General features: G+C 43.0%; 1 protein-coding gene across 50 annotated transcripts in view; it reads right to left on the bottom strand.

The window, feature by feature from the left end:
* ESRRG (estrogen related receptor gamma) overlaps nt 1-25638 on the bottom strand; it is a 663361-nt gene that overhangs the window by 147237 nt on the left and 490486 nt on the right. For all 50 annotated transcript variants that reach the window (XM_021064111.2, XM_084979088.1, XM_084979061.1 and 47 more), the window contains one exon: nt 14972-15088. In XM_021064111.2, coding sequence (XP_020919770.1) covers nt 14972-15088 — 117 coding nt within the window. The remainder of the gene's footprint in view (nt 1-14971; nt 15089-25638) is intronic.

The raw sequence follows: 25638 nt of genomic DNA on the forward strand, positions 1-25638 counted from the left end.
AAAAAGAATCAGTTATATTTTATTGAGCCACTACTATGTCATCATTATTATGTTTCGTGTCATGAATGACTAAAACGTAACAAATACAGTCCCTGTTCTGAGGCTGTTTATGCTTTGCTCTATGGTAAATACTAAGTGAGTAATAGAATACAAGAAACTATCACTAACAGGATATTTGATATTGTATGATTGCTTATTTGTTTACTAGGCACTGTGCCAAAGAATATTAACTTTATTATCTCATTTAAACCTCAAAACAACCTTCTGATGCAGTTAGAATTACAACCCCTATTTTATAGGCTTAAAAAGGGTAAGGTAACTTGTTTGAGATACCACAGCTAGTAAGCAGCAAGGTTTGGATTGAACTCAGAGTCTATTGCTGCACTGTCCAATTTGTTAGTTACTAGCCACATGAGGCTATTGAGTTTAATTAAAATTAAATAAGATTAAAAATTCAATTTTTTTTTGCATAGACACATTTCAATGACTCAATCAATAGTCAAAGATTCCATCTGATCTGAGACACCAAGCTTTTTATCTTTTTTATACTCTACCTCCCTACATGGAGAACATGAAGTGCAAATGCAAAGTTGAATGAAACAGAATACAAATGCCAGCACAATTTAGAAAGAGGGGAATCTATATAATTATAAATAATCAGGCTTATGATGGACCATGAATGCCCTGAGGGTAGAAATTTGTTATGTTCACTTTTTTATCACTGATGTTAATAAAGTGAGTGGTGTGGAACCATGGCTCAAAAATACTCATTGACAGAGTTCCCGTCGTGGCAAGTGGAAACAAATCCATCTAGGAACCAGGAGGTTTCGGGTTCAATCCCTGGCCTCGGTCAGTGGGTTAGGGATCCGGCATTGCCGTGAGCTGTGGTGTAGGTCATAGGTTGCAGTCGTGGCTCGGATCTGGCGTTGCTGTGGCTGAGGTGTAGGCTGGCAGCAACAGCTCTGAATGGACCCCTAGCCTGGAAACCTCCATATGCCATGGGTGTGGCCCTAAAAAGACAAAAAAGACCAAAAAATAAAATAAAATAAATATAAATATATATATGTATTCATTGAGTGGGTGGATTAAAAAAATGATGAATAACTGTTTGGAGATGGGCTTGGTGATATACATCATTTGGATCCATAAGTAGACAGAAAGCAGCCCCTGGAGGAAAAACCCAACCCATGTCAGATGTTCCAAGTAACAGGGTCTATTTCCTGGACAGCACACTGAAATACTTATACAGACAAGACCATAAAGCAAGAATCCACATTTCTCCCAAATATATCCAAATTATAGACGATTTGATGACAACCTAAGACTGGCTTAGGTCAGAGAAATTACCATTTAATTGGCTTCAAATATACTAATGATTATGATAATGTTGATACTGAAGAGACTTAACAGACCTGGAGCTAAATGTCTAAGAGAAGAGAGAAGCGACTCCAGGGCAGGTGGCGTAGGAAGGGGATAATCACAGATGTCATAAGCTTGGGAGTCACCAAATGGCAACTCGGCACGGTCGTGTAGAAACTTTGCTTTTAGAAGAAATTTTGCTTAAAAGTTTCTGCACAGCAAAGGAAACCCTAAACAAAACAAAAAGACAACCCACAGAATGGGAGAAAATATTTGCAAATGAAGTGACTGACAAGGGATTCATCTCCAAAATTTATAAATACCTTCTGTAGCTCCATACCAAAAAAACAAACAACCCCATCAAAAAATGGGCAGAAGATCTAAACAGACAGTTCTCCAAAGAAGACATACAGATGGCTGAGAAACACATGAAAAGATGTTCAACATCACACATTATTAGAGAAACGCAAATCAAAACCACGATGAGGTACCACCTTACACCAGCCAGAATGGCCATCATCCAAAAGTCTACAAACAATAAGTGCTGGAGAGGGTGTGGAGAAAAAGGAACCCTAGTACACTGTTGGTGGGATTGTAAATGGGTGCAACCACTGTGGAAAACAGGAGGGAGATGCCTCAGAAAACTAAACATAGAACTACCATTCGATCCAGCAATCCCACTCCTGGGCATCTATCCAGAGAAAACCATGACTCGCAAAGACACATGTACTCTGATGTTCACTGCAGCACTATTTACAATAGCCAAGATGTGGAAACAACCTAAATGTCCATCGACAGAGGAGTGGATCCAGAAGATGTGGTACATATACACAATGGAATATTACTCAGCCATTAAAAAGAATGAAATACCATCATTTTTAGCAACATGGATGGACCTAGAAACTACCATGCTAAGCGAAGTCAGCCATACAACAAGACACCAACATCAAATGCTTTCACTGACATGGGGAATCTGAAAAAAGGACAGACTGAACTTCTTTGCAGGACAGATGCTGACTCACAGACATTGAAAAATTTATGGTCTCTGGAGGACACAGTTTGGGGGGTGGGGGGCCTGGGCTGTGGGATGGAAATCCTGTGAAATTAGATTGTTATGATCATTATACAACTACAGATGTGATAAATTTATTTGAGTAATAAAAAAAGCTAAAAATAAAATAAAATAAAGGAAAAATAAAGAGGAAATTTTGGAAAAAAAATATTCAAAAGTGGGGGGCAGAAGGAGGAAGAGGAATTTGTGTGCCCCCAAAAGTTATGTGTGATGGAGTTTTGTTGAGGGAAATTAATTAAACAGTCCAGAGAGAAGCTACTAAGTAAGGGCTCTGGGGGCCATTAAAAAACAAAAACAACCAACCAGAAATCACCAGTGGTAGCTGAGAATCAAGAGGCAGGTGAGATGAAGTGGGCTTTTCTTGCCAAGGGGGTAAGATGCTGACTGGAGCTGAGACACAGAAGTGGAAATTAGGACAGATCTAAGCAGAAACACACATGAATACAATTATCTCATTCTTACGTATTCTACTCCTTCAATTCCTCATATCCCCAAAACACCTAAAAACTCTGATAAAATCGCCCAGCCATCTTGAAGTTCCCTAGTGGCTTATGGGTTAAAGATTTAGCATTGTCACTGCTGTGGTGCACTTAGAAGCCTGGCCCAGGAACTTGGACATGCCATGGGCGTGGCAAAAAAAAAAAAAAAAAAAAAAAAAAAAGGTCCCAGCATTTTAACACTAGGATTACACAGCCTACCTAGAAAAGCCTTCCTGGTTGAGAATGTCACCGCTGAGAAAACTAGGGAAGGGATTCTGATTTTAGATACACATCAGCACTGGAGAAAGAGGTTACCCCAAGGGCCATTGCTAAGAAACCTTCCCTTTGGGTTCTGCCATCAGTCCCATTTTATCCCAACCACCTTCTAGAAAAAGGGCTTCTAAAGGAGTAGAAATCCCCCGACACCCTTGTTCAAGGTCTCTCCAAAGCTTTCTGCGTCCCAAACCAATTCCACCTGATTCTCTTTTAATGCCGTGATCCAGAGTCACATCAACATGAAAAGGCACGGACGCTCAAGTCAGGTAGAAACTAATGGATGAGGTGGATCATCGGCGGAGCTCGGTGGCATCTGAGGAGCAGTTGCACGGCACCTGGGCTGTGCGGTCAGCCGGCCGGGTCCGGGGACGCTGGGGTGGGAGTGGCCGGGCCTGAGATTTGTTCTCGTAGCCACAAAACTACACTGGCTCTCAAACAGCGCAATCTGCCATTCACTTAAGTCTGGTTTGCCAGGAAGCCCAAGGATGGACTCCCCACCAGTACCATCAGGCTCAGGGAATTTGGCGAGCACCAGGCACCTCAGACTTCTGCCAGCTAATTGGCTTTGGGGAAGCCGCTGACCTACTCTCCGCTGAGTGGCTTTTGTGAACCTGGAACCCAGCCTGCCGCTCATCACTGATCAACCTTGGCCAAGCCAGCTGGCTTGTTCCTTTGCAGACAGCTTGCCTTAGGGAGGCTGCTTGGTGGCTCGACAACCTACTAAGCGAGAAGAGACACACAACTACAGAACCATCTCTCAGGAACGAGCCTGTGCTGCCTTTCATTTGAGGAGGGAAGAAAATCACGGCGGATGCCTCGCATCGCGCAGATGGAATCGAACGCTGCACAGCCGGACCGAGAAAGGTAACTGACCAGTCAGGGATGGCATCCAAGGGAAACAAGACCAGGCAGTTCTTCCTGAAGTGGCCTTACCCAAATGCATATCGGAATGCCTTTACATCAGATGTAAGCGCAGCGTCATAAACACCAATGCCGTGTTGATACGTGTGGGCATTGGTGCAAAGGAACAAAAGTCTGTTTGTTGTCTGGAGGCTGGGTGGAGAAAATTCCACGTCCTAGAGAGCCCTGTCCTGTGTGGCTGGGACCGCCCCCTCCCCCTCCCTCACCACTTCCCGTGCTGTCGCTGGGCTTTCAGCGCAGGAGCAAATGCTGAAGCAGGTTTCTTCCCCCTTGGGGCAAAAATCCATTGGGGATTTTTAATAATCCAAAAGGAAGCAAAATTGGTAGCGTATTAGACAAATGCTGGCTTCCTGCTTCAGATTCGCAAATGGAAATGACAAATGGGGACAATCCAATAAATGATTAACTTCTAACAGTATTCCAATTAAAGCCCGAGGAAGGAGCTGAAAGAACTGCTCCTTGGGAGGTCCACCCTCAGTCCTCTCACACTCAGGCGGCGAGCGAGGGGAGAGTTACGCAGTCCAAACAATTCTCGGTGCTGCACTTCGTGAGTTCACATGAAGGGATCTGTCCACTTCAATTCTAATGTCATTGTTATTTTTGAAAAAAAAAAAAAAAAAACAAATATAAGATAGTTCCATAGAGCTGGAGGTCCACAGGGAATATGGGACTGCCTAAGACTCACACGGATGATACACAGAATCATGGACACATCTTTAAACATCAGTAGTTCATTGTTCCCCATTTATAAGGCAGAAAGGATTGTACTATCCCAGGAGTCTGCTACGGCCACATCCCCCAAACGACAGAGGCGGACGGTACTCCAGGTCAGTGCATCCAGTACACTCCTTTCGACAGAAGAAAAACTTCTAAGGGATTTGGTTCTTTCCAAAGAAGGGAGCCAGAGAGCAAAGCTGTGTCACAAAACAAGATGTTCCTTGAGGCTCCAGCTTGGATTCCAACAAGATGGACACACAGCTGGACAAAAACACGGGCCGCCTGCAATAGGGCTCCCAGGAAATGAACAGCTTGAGGGTTGGTGATGTTTATTCACACAGTGTATAAGTGGCAAGTTATTCCAAAGTTTACGCTGAGATCTCGAGAACTTCAGAGTGGGAAACCAACCTGCAAGATATTCTAGAATGTTGACCCCTCCTCTTACACTTCAAATTGTTCTCTCCATCATGTCTCATGATGCAGTTCATTCTATTTCTGGACAGTAAATGAAGAACTCAGAGGACTCAGGTGAGCTCTGGGTTCAAAACATGTTTACTCTTTTAAGAGCTCAGAATCTCACAATACTCAGAGCCTCTGAAGAATCCCATGCTAAACATATACCCGAATATTTCTACTGTATTAAACGTATACAGAACACAGGCAGTCCAGCCAGAAGGTCTGCCCCAAAATCCAGACTCTGTCCTGCATTGTGAGAACTTTGCTAAGGACCATAATCTTTCAAGCTTCTATTTCCTCTCTGAAAGGGGGAAACACCCACCTCTGGAGGTCACTGGAAGGATTAACAAAAAAATAAAAATCCGACTGAAGCACAGAGTGCACAGCCTAATGCACATTGAGCTCGCTCACGAACGAGTGAGACCACGCTTACCCTCAAAAATCTTTGCTGTTCATTTTAAGACCATTCAGGTTTCATGTCAACAAGGCATGACCAAGAAAATCACCATCTGATAAGGCAGCATCTGTGCATGAAGTAAGTTTTTGTGGCACCTTAAGTATATTCCCAATGGCGTCATATCAAGACAAAGCTCACGAAGAAGGTGCTCTTTGCAATTGCTTATTTTGTTTAATACTCTGCATTAATGAGGGAGCTTCTTAGGATAATATTACAACAGAGAGTGCAGGAAATACCAGTGAGGTCAATGCAGTTCTATTAACTGTCATCCAGCACAGAAATATTTTCCTTGAATACCATTAAAGCTTTCTCCTTCTCTTTGTTCTGCTTTTTGAAGGCAGTAGGAACCCAAATTTCCCTACCAATAATTTCTGTTTTCCACTTGGCAGCATAATGATATTAGACTTGAGGAAAAAAAAAAATTCACCTTGGCAATGTCTTCTTCACAGGTTTTTATAAAAGATATTTTGCTAGGATAAATTGCACTAAGCAGGGTCTTTAAGGAAGCGAAAACAAATCCGCTTGTTAATAAATGGGCTGCGTAGCTTTGTATTTTTTTAAAGCGAACCTACCTGGAGAAATGCAACACCTCTTAAAGGAACATTTCAGTCAAATGGAAGATATGAAACGGAAGGGTAATTAGACAAGAAGTTGCTCTCTGTTGTCTCCTGCCGAGAGGGTAAACCCAGAGGACACTCGGGGTTCCCACTGCCATATATAAATCAAGACACAAGCTGCGGCTGCAGTGAAACAGTTCTGGGATCATTCTTCTTTATATCCTGGGGGCTCAAGACAACTAACTGATTGGAGAGATGTCATGGCAGCTAAATGAATAAACATATAATCTGTGCTCTGTCTCCTCTCGTCCCCACATGATGCCTTCTCCCAAGTGAAACAGTAGAAACAGGAAGTATACCCTGGGGAACGTGACGAGCCAGCTCAGAATAAATGGGGTCTCTGGACAAAGACTCCTCTCCCCTCCTACCTTTTCTTTTTTCCACTCAAAGATTTACTAAACATGAGGTGAGTCATTAATTAATGAAAACCACCGAAGATAAGCGTCTTCCATTCTACAGAGGCTGGCAATGCGCAAGTTCCTGGGCCAGGGACTGGATCCATGCCACAGCAGTAACCAGAGCCACAGCAGTGACAACGCCGGATCCCCAACCTGGGAGCTCCAAGACTGGTGATTTTTGATGGATTTAAAATGATTTGGCAAAAAAAAAAAAAAAAAAAAAAAAAAAGCCATGTAAGCAGGGCATTGATGGCTTGACCCTTTTAAAATATTGGAGAACCAAAAAAACTGAAAATGAAATATCATTTCAGATCCTCATGTTTTTTTCAGGTTAAGTTCTTTGCTCGGGAACCCTCTAGGACACTCGCTGATTCAGCCTGACCAAAATGAATGGACCTGAATGCATGGTTCTGTGCAGTACAGCAAACCCTGCCATCCTGACCTCCTCGGCCACCGATACATGACAGCTTCTCCTGCTCAGGACAAGCCCATACTCTACCTGCTCAGGTATCATACAGAGGCCTTTCCTCACAGATTCCCCACCATCACCTGTATCCTCAGTGGCCTCATTAAGTTCCAGGTGAAGAGCCTGGATTTCTCAGATCAGGATCCTAAGAAAAAACCCCTTCCTTATGAATATCGCTATACATGTATCTTAGGCACAAGCCCCTTGTTAAGCCCGTAAGGTCTGCAGCTTCCCAGGACTGCCAGCACAGCTGCCCCTTTCCTCCACCCTTCAATGAATATTCCGGGTGCTACTGGCCTGCCTGGCTGAGGCTGGGCAACTGACAACAGCTGGAGCAGGAAAGACCCCTTGTTGAGCCCAGGCTGCAACACAGCTCGACGCAGATACAGAACGGGCCTGGGGATACGGCACGCCTGACCTTCTACCTCAGTCCCACTGATCCGCAGTGGGAAGCTGGGTGAGTCACCACACCCTCTGAACCTCGGGCTCCTCATCTCAGCCAGGGTCCTTCTTTGTTTGGTTTGGTTTTGTCTTTTTACAGCCGCACCCTTGACATCTGGAGGTTCCCAGGCTAGGGGTCCAATCAGAACTATAGCCATTGGCCTACACCACAGCCATAGCAATGCCATATTCGAGCCACATCTGCGACCTACACCACGGCTTTCAGCAACACCTGATCCTTACTTAATCCACGGAGTGAGGCCAGGGATGGAACCAGCAACCGCATGGATGCCAGACAGATTCGTTTCCACTGAGCCACAGCGGGAACTCTGGGTCCCACTTTTCTTCACTGGGTGTGGTTTAAAGGTGACAGGGACACTGAACTACCCTGGGCCCTTTCCACACTGCAAAACTTATTCCAAATGCTGATTTCCAACCTCCACTTTGCCTTTACCCTGAACAGGAAAACTCACAATTCTACTGCATCCTGTAAATTGCCTACCTGGAATCTTCGAGCTGGTATTTTTTAAGACTTTTTAAATAAAAAAGTGAGGGAAACTATTGAGCACCTCTGTAATAGAAACTTGAAGAGGTCAAACCAAATAGGAAAGGCAGCTATGGTTATCAAAAACCCACAGAACTATGCTATTTGTTCATTTGTTTTACTATCTCATTTTTGCCCCAGAGGAAGTATTTAGAAGGCACATAAAATTGTATAAACTCACTCTTTTCCTTTCTCACTTACGGCGATGCTTTTATTTTAAAAATATAACAACAAAACTTCAAATATCGCCCACTGGTAGCAGCAGAGCAATCTGTGATGAGATTTCAGATGCCCACAGAAATAAAACTCTACTGATTGGACTTTTTTGTGTGTTTGTTTGTTTTTTTAGGGATGCAACCACGGCATATGGAAGTTCCCAGACTCGGGGTCGAATTGGAGCTGTAGCTGCCAGCCTATACCCCAGCCACAGCAATGCCAGAACCTTAACACAGTGAGCGAGGCCAGGGATCGAACCCACGCCCTCATGGATTCTAGTCGGCTCATTACCTCTGAGCCACACTGGGAACTCCTCTGCTGGCTGTACTTTAGTACACTGATAAGAGATGGTGGGGGCCGTGAAGAAATATGCCGTATGAGCTTTACAAACACCACAAAAATACATAATCAAGACTTCAGGTCCCAAGTATTTAAGTATCTATTAATTACTATTCCTTCAATTCTCACTTCTATTAACTTTGACAACATTAACATACCTCCTGATTTCCCAGAAAAAGGGAAACCATCCAAAGAATTCATTAATCAGTTAAGACAAAAGTTAGAAGCTAGCACCATGGCCAGCCGCATCTGTGGAATCATAGTTCTTAGCATATTTTCAGACTTACGGGTACAGCCCTCATCTGGTGCTTGCTCTGGATCATCAACAGCATAGTTTCAAGGATCACTGTGTTATATATCAGTGTGATATCTCCACAGACCTATCATTTTATTTATTTTTATTTTTTGTTTTGCTTTTTGGGCTGCACCTGTGGCATGTGGAGGCTCCCAGGCTAGAGGTCTAACTGTAGCTGCAGCTGTCAGCCTACACCGCAGCCACAGCAACTCCAGATCCAACTCCAGATCTGTGGCCTACACCACAGCTCACAGCAACACTGGATCCTTGACACACTGAGCGAGGCCAAGCAGAGAGCCCGCATCCTCGGGGATACCAGTCGGATTTGTCTCCACCGCGCCACAATGGGAACTCCAACGTATTATTTTAAAATAAACGTATTGAACTTTAAAGTAGAAGGGATGAGAAAGAAAGTTTAATCTAACTGCTCCCCAGCACACATGGAAACAGAGGCAGAGTTGAACGGACTTCCCAAATCGCACTGCAAAGTGGTGGAAAAAATAAGAATTAAAAGCTAAAGCACAATGTTTTGCCAGATACAAGGGAGAAGCTCAGTTAATACTTAGGGAAGCGTGCGAAAACGTATTTCTCTCCTCTGATTTTTTTTCCACGATGCTCTGATATCAAAATTACCTCAGTAAAATTTAATGTACCTATGAGGTTAGTAGAATTCTTTTATTTCTTCCTGCACATTTTGAAATGTGTGTGCTTTGTCCATTTCCTCTGGTGGACGACAGACTGAGTGTTTGATTCATAAACAAGGAGTCTAAAGGAAGTGAGTCCTGGGGGTCATATAACTTGCCCCAGGTCCAGGAGCAGGCAGAGCCAGGTCTTGAATCTACCTCCCCTGCCGTTAAAGCTTCCCCCTGACCATCTCAACAACAAGAGCTCGCGCTGATCTGGCGCTCGCTCTGGACCACATGGTACACCTAGCATTTAACTTGCAGTATCTTACTGGATAGTCACGATGTTTTATCTGCAAATACTATTATTGCCACTACCATTTTTTCAGATGATGCAAATGACGATGAGAAAGGTTCAACAGCCGTTTTGTTAAAGGCAGAGTCAAAAGGGCACTTTCTTGGCATGAAGTAACTTGCCCAGACTGAGATGCGGTCTGTGTTCGTCTCTACGATGGCAGGTGGGCTGCCCTGGCCGGGAAATATACAAGCGGACACAAATGTAGATCTTACTCTCAAGTGCAAGAGTCAAAGAAAAATACTTGTGTGGTCAAGGTGAAACCCATCATGCCCATAAAGAGCCAGAAGCCCTTCTTCAATCTTTTGATCAGTGAATTCTATACCTAAATAAAATAATTATTGCTTTCATAAAACGTCTCTGTTGGCCACTGACAGAGAGAAAACTGAACCAATATGTCCTGCAATAGCCTTTAAATAACTAAGGAGAGGGATCAAAATAAAAATAAATCTTGACCAGATTTATAGGTGCCCCTTGATTAGTTCTTGTTTTTTTCCCTCAAATAAACAATACCTGGAAAAAATGAAAAGCGAATGCTGAGACCAGATATCTTGTAATAGATGGGTTTTCTCTGACAAACAGTATGGTATGATGCTGAAAAAATAATGCTGGCCCATCATTCGTGAGGCTTAGCGGAAAGTAGAAATGAGAAAAAGAGGAGGGGATTTTCCGGGTGTGGAACGGAGCAACCACTTGGATGTGAACAAACTAGCATTTTTTTTTTTTTTTTATTGCACGTCTCACAGTTTTGTTATGTGCTTGCATTGCGTCGTTTCCCCACACACCTCTGTCTTTCCTTCAACTGATAACCATTTTTTGATTCAAACATTTTAATATTAAAACCAAACCTAGTTCATCTGGATATGATACTGATGCTAATGAGAAACCAAGTCTCAGAGGAATTTAACTGTTTACGTGGTGAGGCGGCTGTTTACCCAGTAAACCCCCGATTCCCTGTTAGACCCCTGACAGAAATGCCCGTCGATAAAATTAAGGCTTATTTTAAAAAGAGGGGAAGTCTCACTTTTCTCGAAACCCCCCTTTTTTTTAATGAAAACTTCTTCCTTTCCCGCAGGCGGCATTTTATCTGAGATCCACTGGGTTAGTGGAAGAAAAATACCTGTTAAAGGAAGAAGGTTCCCATCAAAGCTGTTGAAATCTGATTTCATTTCAGATTCTAGAACTAATGTTGTTTTTTGTTTAAATAGATTTTGTCTGTCAATTTCCAGACCCGCTGTGCCATCAGCCTGTATGGGCTGCTGTGGTCAACATGGGGGTTGTAGCGGCAAATTTTATTAGGGACTGGTAATTGAATTGAACAGGTTTATATTTGAATAGATTTACTACATCATGATCTCTGACATACTGCGTGGGACTGCAATCCCTCTCCATCCATAAAGATACATTTAAGACAGTATCATTCTGCCCAGGCTGAGAAGGTAAGCCTTGAGCCAAGGAGATGGCCCAACATAATTCTGTATTTATATGCAGGGTATAATGCAATATTTCACTGTATTTTTTTAAGTGCAGAAGAAAAAAAAGAGTATTCCATATTTGCTCACAACCATTCCTTCTCCTCCATCTGGGGGAGGGGGCTCAGAGATAGTTTTCTACCAAGGGGGGTACAAGGAAGTGAAGGAAAATAAATTATTTTTTGAGTATATCAGCAACAGCAGCAATTCCCTTGAAAACAGCCCCTCTAAAGGCTTGATAACAGCAACTGAAGAGGTGTGAATTATAGATAAGCACCCGTCCCATTTACTTTCACCAACAATGTTTAATTAAACACAATTCACACCTCTCTTCAGTCACTCTAACCACCCTTCAAGACGGCTCCTGCTTGAAAACACAATGGGGAAAATTATTTAGGGGAAAATTTGTTTTCCACTTCCTCCTTCAACCCGGAAGGGCAAATAGGTGAGTAAGTTAGAGCAGTAAAATCCAACTCCTTAAAAGGGTTTATGTTCGTTTTGGAACGTGAAATCCAAATCTAGGACACACCAAATCAAAGTTGGATTAATTGATAGATGATTTTCATAGTATTTTTTAAAAACTGATTTGCTTTTTGAAAATGATTCCTCAACTCCAAAATTCCGGTTTTGTGTTTTTCAAAAAATTTGTATATGCTACCATTCATATTCTTTTTTTTTGGGGGGGGGGGGGTGACAATGGCATGCAAAAGTTCCTGGGCCAGGGATCAAACCCACACATAGCAGTGACAATACCAGTTTCCTAACCTACTGAGCCACAAGGGAAGTCCTTGAATGAGCCTAAGTTTAGTGTGAGTCTTTACAGCTTAACTAAGTGGCAATATAAAAATAATTAAGACCAAAAAATGACTGTCCATCACCTGTTACACTCTGAAATATATTTTGTTTGCTACTCTGCTGGAGGGTTTAAGGCAGCTACTAAGATAACATTTTCCACAACGACAACAAACGCAGGCGTCACTACCATCCGCCCTAAAAGGAAAGACTATGTCATATCAGTTAGGTTGTTATTGTTGGATTTTTATTTATACGTTTTCCTTTGTCAAAACTGTTGTTCTTATGGCATTTTTCACATCCGCTTTCCCTAGCAAAAGCCTCCATACCTGTCTTTTTGCCTGTGCATCGCTGGAGCCTAGAAGAGTGCCTGGCACATGAGAGGAACTTAATAAATATTTAGGAAATGAATTGTAAATGTGAAGGAGGTGAACTGCGGAAAAATCCTAACAGTGCCAAAGGCCATATAGAGCGCAAAGGAAAAGCATTCCGCCTCCTGCTTTTCACTCCCCAGTGTGACACTGATACCAATCCCTTCCCTTCCTTCCGCTTCTCCAGGTATATACCTTCACTCCACATGGGTGTTAATATAGATTATTTCAACACAAATTTGTGTGTTTTATTTCATATAAACATAACCATATTGTATCTACAATATATTTATATACAAATTCAGTCATCCTACAGGCAATTCGTCTTCTTTTTTTATTATGGATATATAGTTGATATAGTTGATATATAGTTGATATAGTTTCAGATGTACAGCAAAGTAATTCAGTTAAGCATTTATATACTCTTTCAGATTCTCTTCCCTTCTGTGTTATTACAATGTATTGAACACAGTTCCTTGTGCTGTACAGTAGGTCCTTGTTGTTTATCTATTTTATGTATAGAAGTGTGTACCTGTTTATCTCAAACTCCTTATTTACCCTTCCTCCCACCCCCACACTTTCCCCTTTGGAAACCAGAAGATTGTTTTCTAAGTCTCTGAGTCTATTTCTGTTTTGCAATTAAGTTCATTTGTATCTATTTTTTTTTTTTAAGATTCCACATAGAAGAGATATCATATGGTATTTCTCTCTCTCTGTCGGACTTGCTCCACTTAGAATGATCATCTCTGGGTCCGTCCATGTTGCTCAGGCAATTTGCTTCCTAGTTTATTTTTTTACCTGGCAAAATATCTTGGTCATCTTTCCATAAGGCTTTAATTCTAAAGCTATACACTTGTTTGCTTACGGTTTGTTCGAAGTCGAAGCTGAGAAGACTTTGAGAGTGTCTTTGTTCCTCGTCAAAGGAGGAGTTAGCTTTTGGTGACCAAGAGAAATATAGCTTAAATTCCACATATCCAAATATAACTTGATTCTTTCATTTTTCTAAGACATTTCTCATAGTAAAAATCCTGAACTAGGAACAGTCCAGAAAAAATTACGAGATCTGGCAATGCCATACCTAACTGAAGCTCTGGTTCATTCATGGAGAATATAAACTTGGATCTACTTGGATTTGAACATTTAAAAACAGGAGGTCTCCAGTAACAACGAGTTACACAGTCTCATGAGGCCAACCCCAGGAACAAGACACTATCTGACTTAACAGAAACAATACACTTAAATAGTTAATTACTACATATCCACTGTGTACGCTGTAAAATGATAATAGTTGGTTTAAACTCAGGCAAATCTTCTGAAGAGAAGGAGACAATCAAATCTGGATGCAGTATGTAATAGGCACATCTACAAAAGCACGCAGGTACCAGAAATACACTGACAATAAACCAAAAACTAAATCTAGGGCTCCCAGAGAACAATTCTTAAATTGTGAATTGCATTAAACCGACTGAAACACACACTTATTTCAGGACCTTTGATATGAGTGGGGCAGTGGAGTGAATTCTAGAATCTGACCATTCGAGTTCGGCTCCTGATGCTACCAGTTGCCTGCTGTGTGAATGTAGGCAATTGGTTTGGCACAGAACACATGCTCATTCTTGTTATCTTGCGTGTGTTGCTGTTACTTATCCCCAACTGAAAGCAACAATTTTAATATCATTGTTACGAACTCTTTATAATAGAAACGAAGTCCCGAGGATAAGATGAGAAAAGAATAGAGTACTTTACACCTAAGATGAATTTTTTGAAAAAGAAAGAGAAAACGGTAACCATACGAAGGGATGGATATATTAATAGGCTTGATGGTGGCGATTATTTCACAATACGTATGTATGTGTATGTTCTCAAAGTAAGCACAGGTCATATACCTTAAAGAGACACAATTCTTTTGTCAATTTTACCTCAATCAAGATGGGGAGGGATGTCTCTGTAAACCTAGTAGTGAGAAGAAAGCAAGAAGACAATGACAGTAGTCTCTTGGCTGCCCTTCACCTTTTGCCCTCCGCAAGCTGTAAAGCTGAAAGGAACCAGAGCTGCCAAGCACACCTGGTGGGTTTAGCAGCACATCAGCTATCTCCTACCTTGTCCCTTCCTGACGATGTCAAACAGTGAGCCACGAGGGGGCAGGGAGTTGAGGCGTAAAGGAGGAGTATTCTGCCACCAGATTCAGGGTACCTCCTGGGACCCCCATCGTTTCTTGGTTTCTCTGAACTTTTTTGCAATTCCCTGGACAAGCCCTTTCCCCATCCCCAGCCTAAAGCCCAGGACCACCAGCATGCCGCCTTACCTTCTTTCAGCATGCCCACTTTTAAACACTTCATGAAGCGGCAAGCCTGGCAGGATTTACGTCTGCGCTTTGTGATTTCACATTCATTCGTGGCAGGGCAGCTGTACTCTATGTTACCTAAAACACAGAGTTTGAAGAAAAGAAGCTTTTAGATTTGCAAGACCCAGGCAACACCACCAACCCCAAGGCATCACCAACTCTGCTACTCCTACCCACCCCCCAAAAAAAACTCAGTAGGATTCATGAGGATGTCACAAATATCATGAAGCTGGAGGCTCTCCTAAGACCACTGAAGAGGCATCGAACAACAGGAAGACATGGTGAAGCCCTTCAAAAAATTCAGCTTAAAATTAGCCTTTCAGGGAGTTCCTGTGGTGGCTCAGTGGTTAACAAACCCGACTAGTATCCATGAGGATGCAGGTTCAATCCCTGTCCTTGCTCAGTGGGTTAAGGATCCGGCGTTGCCCTAAGCTGTGGCGTAGGTCACAAACACAGCTCAGATCCTGAGTTGCTGTGGCTGTGGTGTAGGCCGGCAGCTACAGCTCCGATTTGACCCCTAGCCTGGGAACCTCCATATGCCATGGGTGTGGCCCTAAATAGACAAAAGACCAAAAAAAAAAAAATTAGCTTTTCAGACATTAAGCTTAGTCCACTCATGCAGAATAGCAGTCTTCCAGAATCTTAGGATCTAAAAGAAATTTTCAAGCAGGTTATTTCCATAAAAACACAAACATCAAAACTGTATGACTGTCTCATCTATCCTGGATTTCTGTGGGTTACTAATCCCCTGATCCATCAGGCTATTTGTCTTTCTGATATTGAAGAGCATAAGCCTCACTGTGAAAAATGATGAGCAAGCTAATTTGGGACCATGCAGTTAGCTCCTTGAGGGCAGGGACCGAAGTTACATAGTTCTTGCTCATCACTTACCAAAGCCTCGCAACACAATTTTATGCTTGGAAATGTTTTTATGCTTGGATCATCATCACCACTGCCACTGTCATCATCATTACCACTGTTATCACCTTCACCGTCATCATCATCACCATCGTCATCATTATCATCACTATGTTATCCTCATCACTATCATCATCACCATCATCATCATCGCCACCGTTATCACCTTCACCGTCGTCATCATCACCATCATCATCATTATCATCACTATGTTATCGTCACCATCATCACCACTGTCATCCTCATCGTTATCATCATCACCGTCATCATCACCATCATCATCATCACCACTGTTATCACCTTCACCGTCGTCATCATCACCATCATCATTATCATCACTATGTTATCATCATCATCACCATCATCATTACCAGTTATCATCTTCACCATCGTCATCACCATCGTCATCTTCACTATCATCATCATCACCGTCATCATCATCATCACTGTTATCATCATCACCATCGTCATCATCATCATCACTATGTTATCATCATCATCACCATCATCATCATCGTCATCATCACCACCATCACCATCATCACCATTGTTATCACCTTCACCATCGTCATCACCACCGTCGTCATCATTATCATCACTATGTTATCATCATCATCACTATCATCATCACCACCGTCATCATCACCACCATCACCATCATCACCATCGTTATCATCATCACCGTCATCACCACCGTCGTCATCATTATCATCACTATGTTATCATCATCATCATCATCATCACCGTCATCATCACCACCATCACCATCATCACCATTGTTATCACCTTCACCATCGTCGTCATCACCATCATCATCAGCATCATCACTATGTTATCGTCACCATCATCACCACTGTCATCCTCATCGTTATCATCCTCATTATCATCATCACCATCATCATCATCACCACTGTTATCACCTTCACCATCGTCATCATCACCATCGTCATCATTATCATCACTATGTTATCCTCATCACTATCATCATCACCATCATCATCATCGCCACCGTTATCACCTTCACCGTCGTCATCATCACCATCATCATCATTATCATCACTATGTTATCGTCACCATCATCACCACTGTCATCCTCATCGTTATCATCATCACCGTCATCATCACCATCATCATCATCACCACTGTTATCACCTTCACCGTCGTCATCATCACCATCATCATTATCATCACTATGTTATCATCATCATCACCATCATCATTACCAGTTATCATCTTCACCATCGTCATCACCATCGTCATCTTCACTATCATCATCATCACCGTCATCATCATCATCACTGTTATCATCATCACCATCGTCATCATCATCATCACTATGTTATCATCATCATCACCATCATCATCACCGTCATCATCACCACCATCACCATCATCACCATTGTTATCACCTTCACCATCGTCATCACCACCGTCGTCATCATTATCATCACTATGTTATCATCATCATCACTATCATCATCACCACCGTCATCATCACCACCATCACCATCATCACCATCGTTATCATCATCACCGTCATCACCACCGTCGTCATCATTATCATCACTATGTTATCATCATCATCATCATCATCACCGTCATCATCACCACCATCACCATCATCACCATTGTTATCACCTTCACCATCGTCATCATCACCATCATCATCATTATCATCACTATGTTATCATCATCATCACCATCATCACCACTGTCATCCTCATCGTTATCATTATCACCGTCATCACCACCGTCGTCATCATTATCATCACTATGTTATCATCATCATCACCGTCATCATCACCACCATCACCATCATCACCATTGTTATCACCTTCACCATCGTCATCATCACCATCATCATATCATCACTATGTTATCATCATCATCACTATCATCATCACCACCGTCATCATCACCACCATCACCATCATCACCATCGTTATCATCATCACCGTCATTACCATCATCACCATCACCATCGTCACCATCATCACCATCACCATCATCATCTTGTTTATTACATTTCTTGCATAATGAATTCCAGACACTCAATCTGCATGGAAGTATTATAAATAAAAATAAACTGCTGTGAAATTACATTTTTAATATGATACTCTACATCATTTACATTAGTAGTGACACATTTGAAATGATCAGGATGTCGCCAAAAGAAGATCCAAACTTTCACTTGAAATTTTTCAATTAGTGCCACTGACAGCGTGTGGGATGTGCTCTGGGGCTGCCTACAGCTTTGTAAAGAAGCTGCCTTTAAAATAAAGCCTCTCTCCCCTATCAGCTCTGTCACATAGTGCTTGAAGGTCTTTCGTTACTTCCTAACCCTTTCCCCTTGTGATTAAGTGCATTAGTATCTTAATGAAAATGCATTCTGTTTATTGCCCTCTTGGGAAGGGGGAGGTCATCACACCAAATGCATAAATTGTCATCAGAGACGGTCCGAGCATAATTGCAATTTTGCTGCTCCATGTTTGCAATACTCAGGGTCCTTCCCAGTCCCCTGAAACATGCACAGATTCTAGTAATTAGCATAGAGTCTGCCTGGGACCACAGCATTGATGAAATATTTCAGAGTTAATCACACTTTGTAAACACTGATTTATATTGACTACCTTTCTCCAGACTGATGTCTCCTCATTAAATATCACATTAGTGGATTGCAGGACTGGAGAAAGACTCAACTACTCAGCAACTGCTAATTCTACAGGAAGTAATACCTAACCACTTATAACTACGGGAAATTGGTTAAGTGCGCATGACTTCAAAAAAAAGCCTGTGCATTACAACTTGAGATAAGCCTATCAAAACTGACTAAATTAGCATTCTAATTCAGGGCATTTATAATACTAAAAGCAACTACTTTTTAACATAATAGGTTAACTATTACGAGTGATATTAACTGCATCCACAGGAGCACAAACTGTCACCTTTCTCAGACATATTACTGATGCTACCCTCACAGGAAGCCAAGGATAGGGCACAGGAACCAGACTGGCTGGGTCATGGCTGAGAATAAAAGGATTTAGAATCTGAACTTTAGAGGAACCATTTTTCACTGCAATTTTCACTGAAAATTTATTTTGCATCAAGAGAGTGTTGCTAGTAATTTCCTAGGGGTTAATTAGGATTTGACTACCAGATCCTTCCAGTCTACGTGGCTCCCCTTACACTTACTGAAAAAGAAGCTCAAGCCTCTGCTTTCCTAGGAAAAGCTGAACAACAAAGAATTAGAAAGAAAAAGATAATAATGTTTTCCAACCAGCGTTTCTTCCTTTTTTGTTCCTGAAACGTCGATCGGAAGTCAAAATTTGTTGACTTTCCAGTATCAAAGCATAGGTTCCTCACTGCCAGCCTTCATCTTTTAACCCAGCAATGGACACCTCTACTGGGATGACCCAGCATCATATACACACACACAAGAACCATCTTTCCTTTCCAACTAGTTCCTCTTCCTCTTTGAAAACTCTGTCCTCTTCTCAACAACACCCTGCTGACAGGCCCCTGAATCAGGCCTGTGTGGGCTCACACCTGGACTCCAGGGGTTAGCTCCTAACTGGGCGTTTTGCCTCTGCTCTGTCCCCCCCAATCCATGCAGCACACCACGATCAGGTTCCTCTTCCCAGGATTGCTTTGATCACATTGCTAGCCTAACTTAAAAAAAAAAAAAATCGATAGATTCCTATGGCCTCTGGAATTCAATATAAACCACGGAACCAGCCAACAGAATTCCTGCTCCAATCTCAGGCTCATCTACTTTTCCTGCAACATGACAACGATTACCTTACATGAACTTTCAGATGCATCAGTTTGATTGATTCCGCTTTTGCTGTGTCCTTCAGGCTTTCCCTCTGAGAATGATCTATCTTGGCCCCTCTTTTCTTCTTAAAATGACTTCCAAGGCTGAAGGGTCAACTTAAATTCAAATCTTTCATGAAAACTTCTCAGACCATCCTAGCAGAAAACGATTTCTTGGTTCTCATATCGCTTTGGGTACCTTCATCCTATCCAGACGTAGCCAATTTTTTCATACCTCCTCACGTGCATGTCACCCATTAGATGGAGAGCCTAGCGCCAAGGATTACTGATGATATGGAACAGAAAGCTTCCACCGGAAAGTAGTATATAAGGAAAATAATACATTCTAAATTACTTAATAATTTTCCTAGTATCTAAAGGTCATTTTTATGACCATCAGTCATAGTACTGTCATGTAGTCCTGCACCTAAGGTCAACTGACCAGGATGTCCCATTAGGAAGCAATATATATGGGTTTTTTTTGTTTTTTTTTTTTTCTTTTTAGGCCCCCACCAGTAGCATATAGAAATTCCCAGGCTAGGGCTCTAATCAAAGCTACAGCTGCCAGCCTATGCCACAGCCACAACAATGCCAGATCCGACCCACATCTGCAACCTACACCACAGCTCACGGCAATGCTGGATTCTTAACCCACTGAGCCAGGGATCGAACCCACAACCTCAAGATTCCTAGGCGGATTCTTTTCCACTGCACCACAACAGGAACTCCCCATTAGGAAGCAATATAAGAACACTAGGAGAGCGATTCCACAAATTGAAAATAAAAGAAAATCCAGTTAATGTTTCAAAACCTTAAAAAATAGCTTTGACGAAACTGGAAATCCATGGCAAAACAAAGTGAGGTCATCAAGAAGAAAATCAGAAAAGTACCAAGGCCTCTGGGGAGTTGAATGAAAAGAAACAAACAAAAAAAACCTTGCAGAGATTTTATAGGAAGTAAAAGTGAATCTTGATATAAATAAAAACAAAAGTAATAAAAAATATGAAAATACAGATAGATGGCACTAAAAGAGTTACCTAATGTTTATAATACTTACTATTATTTACAAGATGGGTGTCCTAAGAATTGGAGCCACATTGGAGAAAACACAGGAGTGATTCAATAACAGTGACTAAATCTATGGATGACCCTTCTCTGAGTGACCACCAAAAGATTTTTAAATTCTCTCTAGGAGTTCCCGTCGTGGCACAGTGGTTAACTAATCCGACTAGGAACCATGAGGTTGCGGGTTCAATCCCTGGCCTTGCTCAGTGGGTTGAGGATCTGGCGTTGCCATGAGCTGTGGTGTAGGTTGCAGACGTGGCTCGGATCTGGCGTGTCTGTGGCTCTGGCGTAGGCTGGTGGCTTCGGCTCCAATTAGACCCCTAGCCTGGGAATCTCCATATGCCAAGGGAGTGGCCCTAGAAAAGGCAAAAAGACTAAATAAATAAACAAATAAATTCCCTCTAAAAAACAGAAGTGCGATTGCCAAACTGCCACATGAGAGTTTTAGATCACACAGAAAGAAGGATCCCAGTTTCCTTTCTAACCAGTACATTCCATAGTTCCTCTGTGACAAGGAGAAATGTAAAGGCAGGGGCATTTTTAAGAGTGCCTTAGAATGAGTTGGTGAGGGCACAGTTCTGTCTCACTCATGGCTAAAACCTCAATGCTTTTTGATGAGTCTACCATTTTGGATCAGGTGCTGGGCTGGGGCAAAAAGCGGTTAGTTCCTGCTCTTTTTTTTTTTTTTTTTTTTTTGTCTTTTTGCTGTTTCTTGGGCCGCTCCCGCGGCATATGGAGGTTCCCAGGCTAGGGGTTGAATCGGAGCTGTAGCCACCGGCCTACGCCAGAGCCACAGCAACGTGGGATCCGAGCCGCGTCTGCAACCTACACCACAGCTCACGGCAACGCCGGATCCTTAACCCACTGAGCAAGGGCAGGGACCGAACCCGAAACCTCATGGTTCCTAGTCGGATTTGTTAACCACTGCGCCACGACGGGAACTCCCAGTTCCTGCTCTTGATGACTCCACAGTCTTACAGAGACAACAAAGCAGGTCAATAAATAACAGTACAACTGAGTGTGTGGTGCAGTGGTTCTGGATTCTGCCAGCCTGAGAGGCCCGTGTTCACACCTGCATCCCCACAGACGCAGAGGGGGTTTTTTAGTTATTTTATTTTATTTTATTTTATTTTATCTTATTATTTTTTGCTTTTTAGGGCCGCACCTGAGGCATATGGAGGTTCCCAGGGTAGGGGTCTAATGGGAGCTACAGCCGCCGGCCTACACCACAGCTCCTGGCAGCTGGATCCTTAACCCACTGAGTGAGGCCAGGGATCAAACCTGCAACCTCGTGGTTCCTAGTTGGGTTCGTTTCCACTGCGCCACGATGGGGACTCTGAGATGCAGAGGTTATGCTTAGGAAAGCCAGTGAATCCTTCAGAGGGGACCACATGATTGAACAGTGCTGTGAAAAATGAATAAATGACTACTCTGGGGTACAGGAACCTTCCCAGAGCCAGAGGAAATAAGACATTCCTGTGAAAATTTCACTGTGAGTGGAAAGAAAACACAGTGGTCCTGAGTGTTTCCATAAAGGGTAGATTTTTGCAGCTCAGCACCCAGAAATGGTTTATGACGAACCTGGCATCCTTCAGCCAAATGTTGTGTTTCAATAAATTTGTCTTGACATTTATGGATGATAACCTTGATTTCACTAAGTAACACTGGTTTCTATCTTGAAAAAAACAAATCAACATCACGCTAAAGAACTCCTTTGCTGGAGGAAAACTTCTCTAATTTCCAAGCCCTCCCACTGCGCTTCTTAGTTCACTGTTGTTGGCTGGGAGCATCCACCCAACCGCCTTTGATCCATGTCAGAGTCTACAGAGATTCTGCCCTTGAAAGACCTTCCCTGGTGCTTTTTCTGTTCAATGAAGAGAGCATTTTATCCTAAAAATGTGCTGCCCCAAGCACCTGGGCAACACGCTTACATCTATTTTGGTAACGGCTCAAAGACAGGACTCCCAATAGACACTGCGATCTCAATGGGACACTTGTTTTTCCTTCGATTCGTGAAGAGTGGAAACAAGACAAAAATACGTCCAGTAGTGACTTCGGGCACCTGGAATGTTAACACTGGACCGTCACACAGGAAGACGCAGAAATTATGGTTCTCAGTCTAGGATTCTCGTTTTGGACCTGGAGTTTTCCTGGAGCAGAGCGTGCTATGTTCTGGGCCACGTTTGTAAAGGGCACGAGGGGATGAGGGGGCAGCTACGGAGGACGTGACTGGAATTTTTCCAGGTTTGTCAATAGCTGCGGAAGCCATCTCTGCTTCAGAGGGAACCGGATCCACATGGAAGCGCTGGGGTTTTCAACCAGGCTGACAAGAAGGATCGAGCAATTTATATTATCTCCTGGCGGTGTTTCAGAAGGTCCTGGGTGCTGGTTACTTATTTCAGGGTCTTTTGTACAATTAGTTTGCAGGCAACATAATCTTCTCACTTACAGCTTAATAGAATCTTGCGGCTAGCTGGCGGACAGAATAACAGGGTGTATGTAAAACTCGAGCCTGGAGTGCCAGTGGATAATTTGTATATGCCTTTCAGTCACTTAATGGACTTTTACAGTTTGGCAGTGAAAGGGCTGAATGATGTAAATTAGCATGGCACCTCAAAATAAAAATATATGTCAAATCTTTACTTCCGACTCCCATCTCCCGCATGCGGTAATGAAGCACTTGGCTTTACAGAGCTCCCCAGAGCCGTCCTCGCTTTCACACGTACAGACATCATCATTGTAAAGCCAATTTGAAAGCATCTGTATATTTCCCCCAATTGTTTTAATTTTATTAACGGAACCAAATGGCTTGAGATGACCCACAGGGCACTCCAAGTAGGGTTCATCCAATTGTTTTCCAACATTAAGTGATTTAAAAATAATGGGATTTGCCGCCGTTCACAATTACAGAGCATTAAAAACACGCAGGCCATAATCGGTAGTATTTTTGTTTTAAATGCCCTAGAGCAGAAAAAAGAAAGAAAGCAAACCCTCTCTTTACTGTACAGCAGTAAAGGTTTTTCCATCTGGCAATACAACTTCCTTTTCTTTCTTTCTTTTTTTTTTTTTTTTTGGTCTTTTTGCCATTTCTTGGGCCGCTCCCTCGGCATATGGAGGTTCCCAGGCTAGGGGGTTCGAATCGGAGCTGCAGCCACTGGCCTATACCACAGCCACAGCAACGCGGGATCCGAGCCGTGTCTGCAACCTACACCACAGCTCACGGCAACACCAGATCCTTAACCCACTGAGCAAGGCCAGGTATCGAACCAGCAACCTCATGGCCCCTAGCTGGATTTGCTAACCACTGAGCCACTACGGGAACTCCCACAACTTCCTTTTCTTTCCTTCTCTTTTCTTTCGTGTGTTTAAAGTTCCTTTGTTTCTAGCTACTTATTTCACATATTATCGATTGTTGGGATTCTATACTGTGGGATCATTCATTACAGATCTGTGGCCAAAAAAAAGTCCTAATTACATCAACTATTTCATTTTCAAAGAACACGCCCACGGTGGACTTCAAAATAAGTTACTCAGGGACACTAAACCTGCTCCCAGAGGGCCACTCTGAGTACTTTTTGATAAAATTGCCACTTGAGTCACTTCAAATCCATAAAATCCACAGAAGGGAGGGATCCAATTACATTTTATTCATATTCACCCAAAACATCTGACCGGCCTCTTTATCACACGAACAGGACGCCAAACGATTGTCATCCATTCCTAAATTTTAAATCGACTCTCGAAGGTCAAAGAGCTGCTGTCATTGAAGATACTTCAAGACTCTCTCCCAAGCCCTCGAGAGGATGCCACGCCCCCTACCCCGCCAGTGACCACAAGGAAGGGCAGCACCAGGTTCCCAAGGGGCCCGTCCACTGGCCAAGTGGAGGTGTGGGAGGTGGAGGTGGGGGAGGAGGGTCACGGCAGGTTAGCAGTCACCTCTGGCTCGCAGCAACACGAGGGCATACTCAGGGCTGTGCCAGAGGCTCCTGTTCTTTGCCTTTCTGCTGCCCTTTCCACCCCTTGAGGAATGAGAGGGAGCCAGGCAGGTATAGAAAAGGTGTTTGGATGGTTGGTACCTTAAGGTTCTGGAAGATTACACTCTGAGGAACACAAACGTAATCCACAAGGGCCTTGAGAGCACGGTGGCCTTTCCACAGGAAAGCTCAGCTCGGCTCCCAGAGGCAAACAGATGATGCTTTGCCTTTAAGGGAAGGCAATCGGGGAAAAAGCCCACAAGGAGGCAGGTTTATAAGCCCTCGTGACTGGAGCTAAGCCAGATTCTGCTTTCAGCCTCCTGTGATTCACGGTGGGAGGGCTGCTGGGCCACAGCAGGCCCCGGCAGGGACAGTCTCCTGGTGTCTAAGCACAAGATGGCATTTCCCCCGGATTCGATGAAAAATGGCTTAGTAGGAAAACAGGGCTATAAGACAGGGAAGAATTACTTAGCCTTCATTCTTTTCCAATTGAAACAAGACATACCCTGCCTCAGTTCCCCCCAAACTTAGAGACACCACCATTCCTTTATCGCCTTAAGGGCACAACTATTAGCTGAACACTGGGTTCGGAGCCTGTTCTGCTCACAGAGAAGGAAAAGAAGAGTCTTGTACACCTCACACGGGGGCTGGAAAGCATCCGAGGGTGCGTAAGCGAGGAGCGAAGTGGCAGAAAGGGAAAGGCGGATCTGGGTTCAAATGCCAGCCCTGCCGTTTATTAGCCGCGTGACCTCAAAGCAGTTACTTCACTTTCGTTACTCAGTTTGCTCAAGGACAAGAGAAGAATAACCAGAGGCACAGCCAGTTAAAGATCTGGCGTTGTCCCTGCTGTGGCTCAAG

Source organism: Sus scrofa, chromosome 10, assembly GCF_054392235.1.
Source record: "Sus scrofa isolate SSC_HxYL_T2T_F1_AM1 chromosome 10, Sscrofa_HxYL_maternal_Yorkshire_Landrace_v2.0, whole genome shotgun sequence".
Classification (NCBI taxonomy): domain Eukaryota; kingdom Metazoa; phylum Chordata; class Mammalia; order Artiodactyla; family Suidae; genus Sus; species Sus scrofa.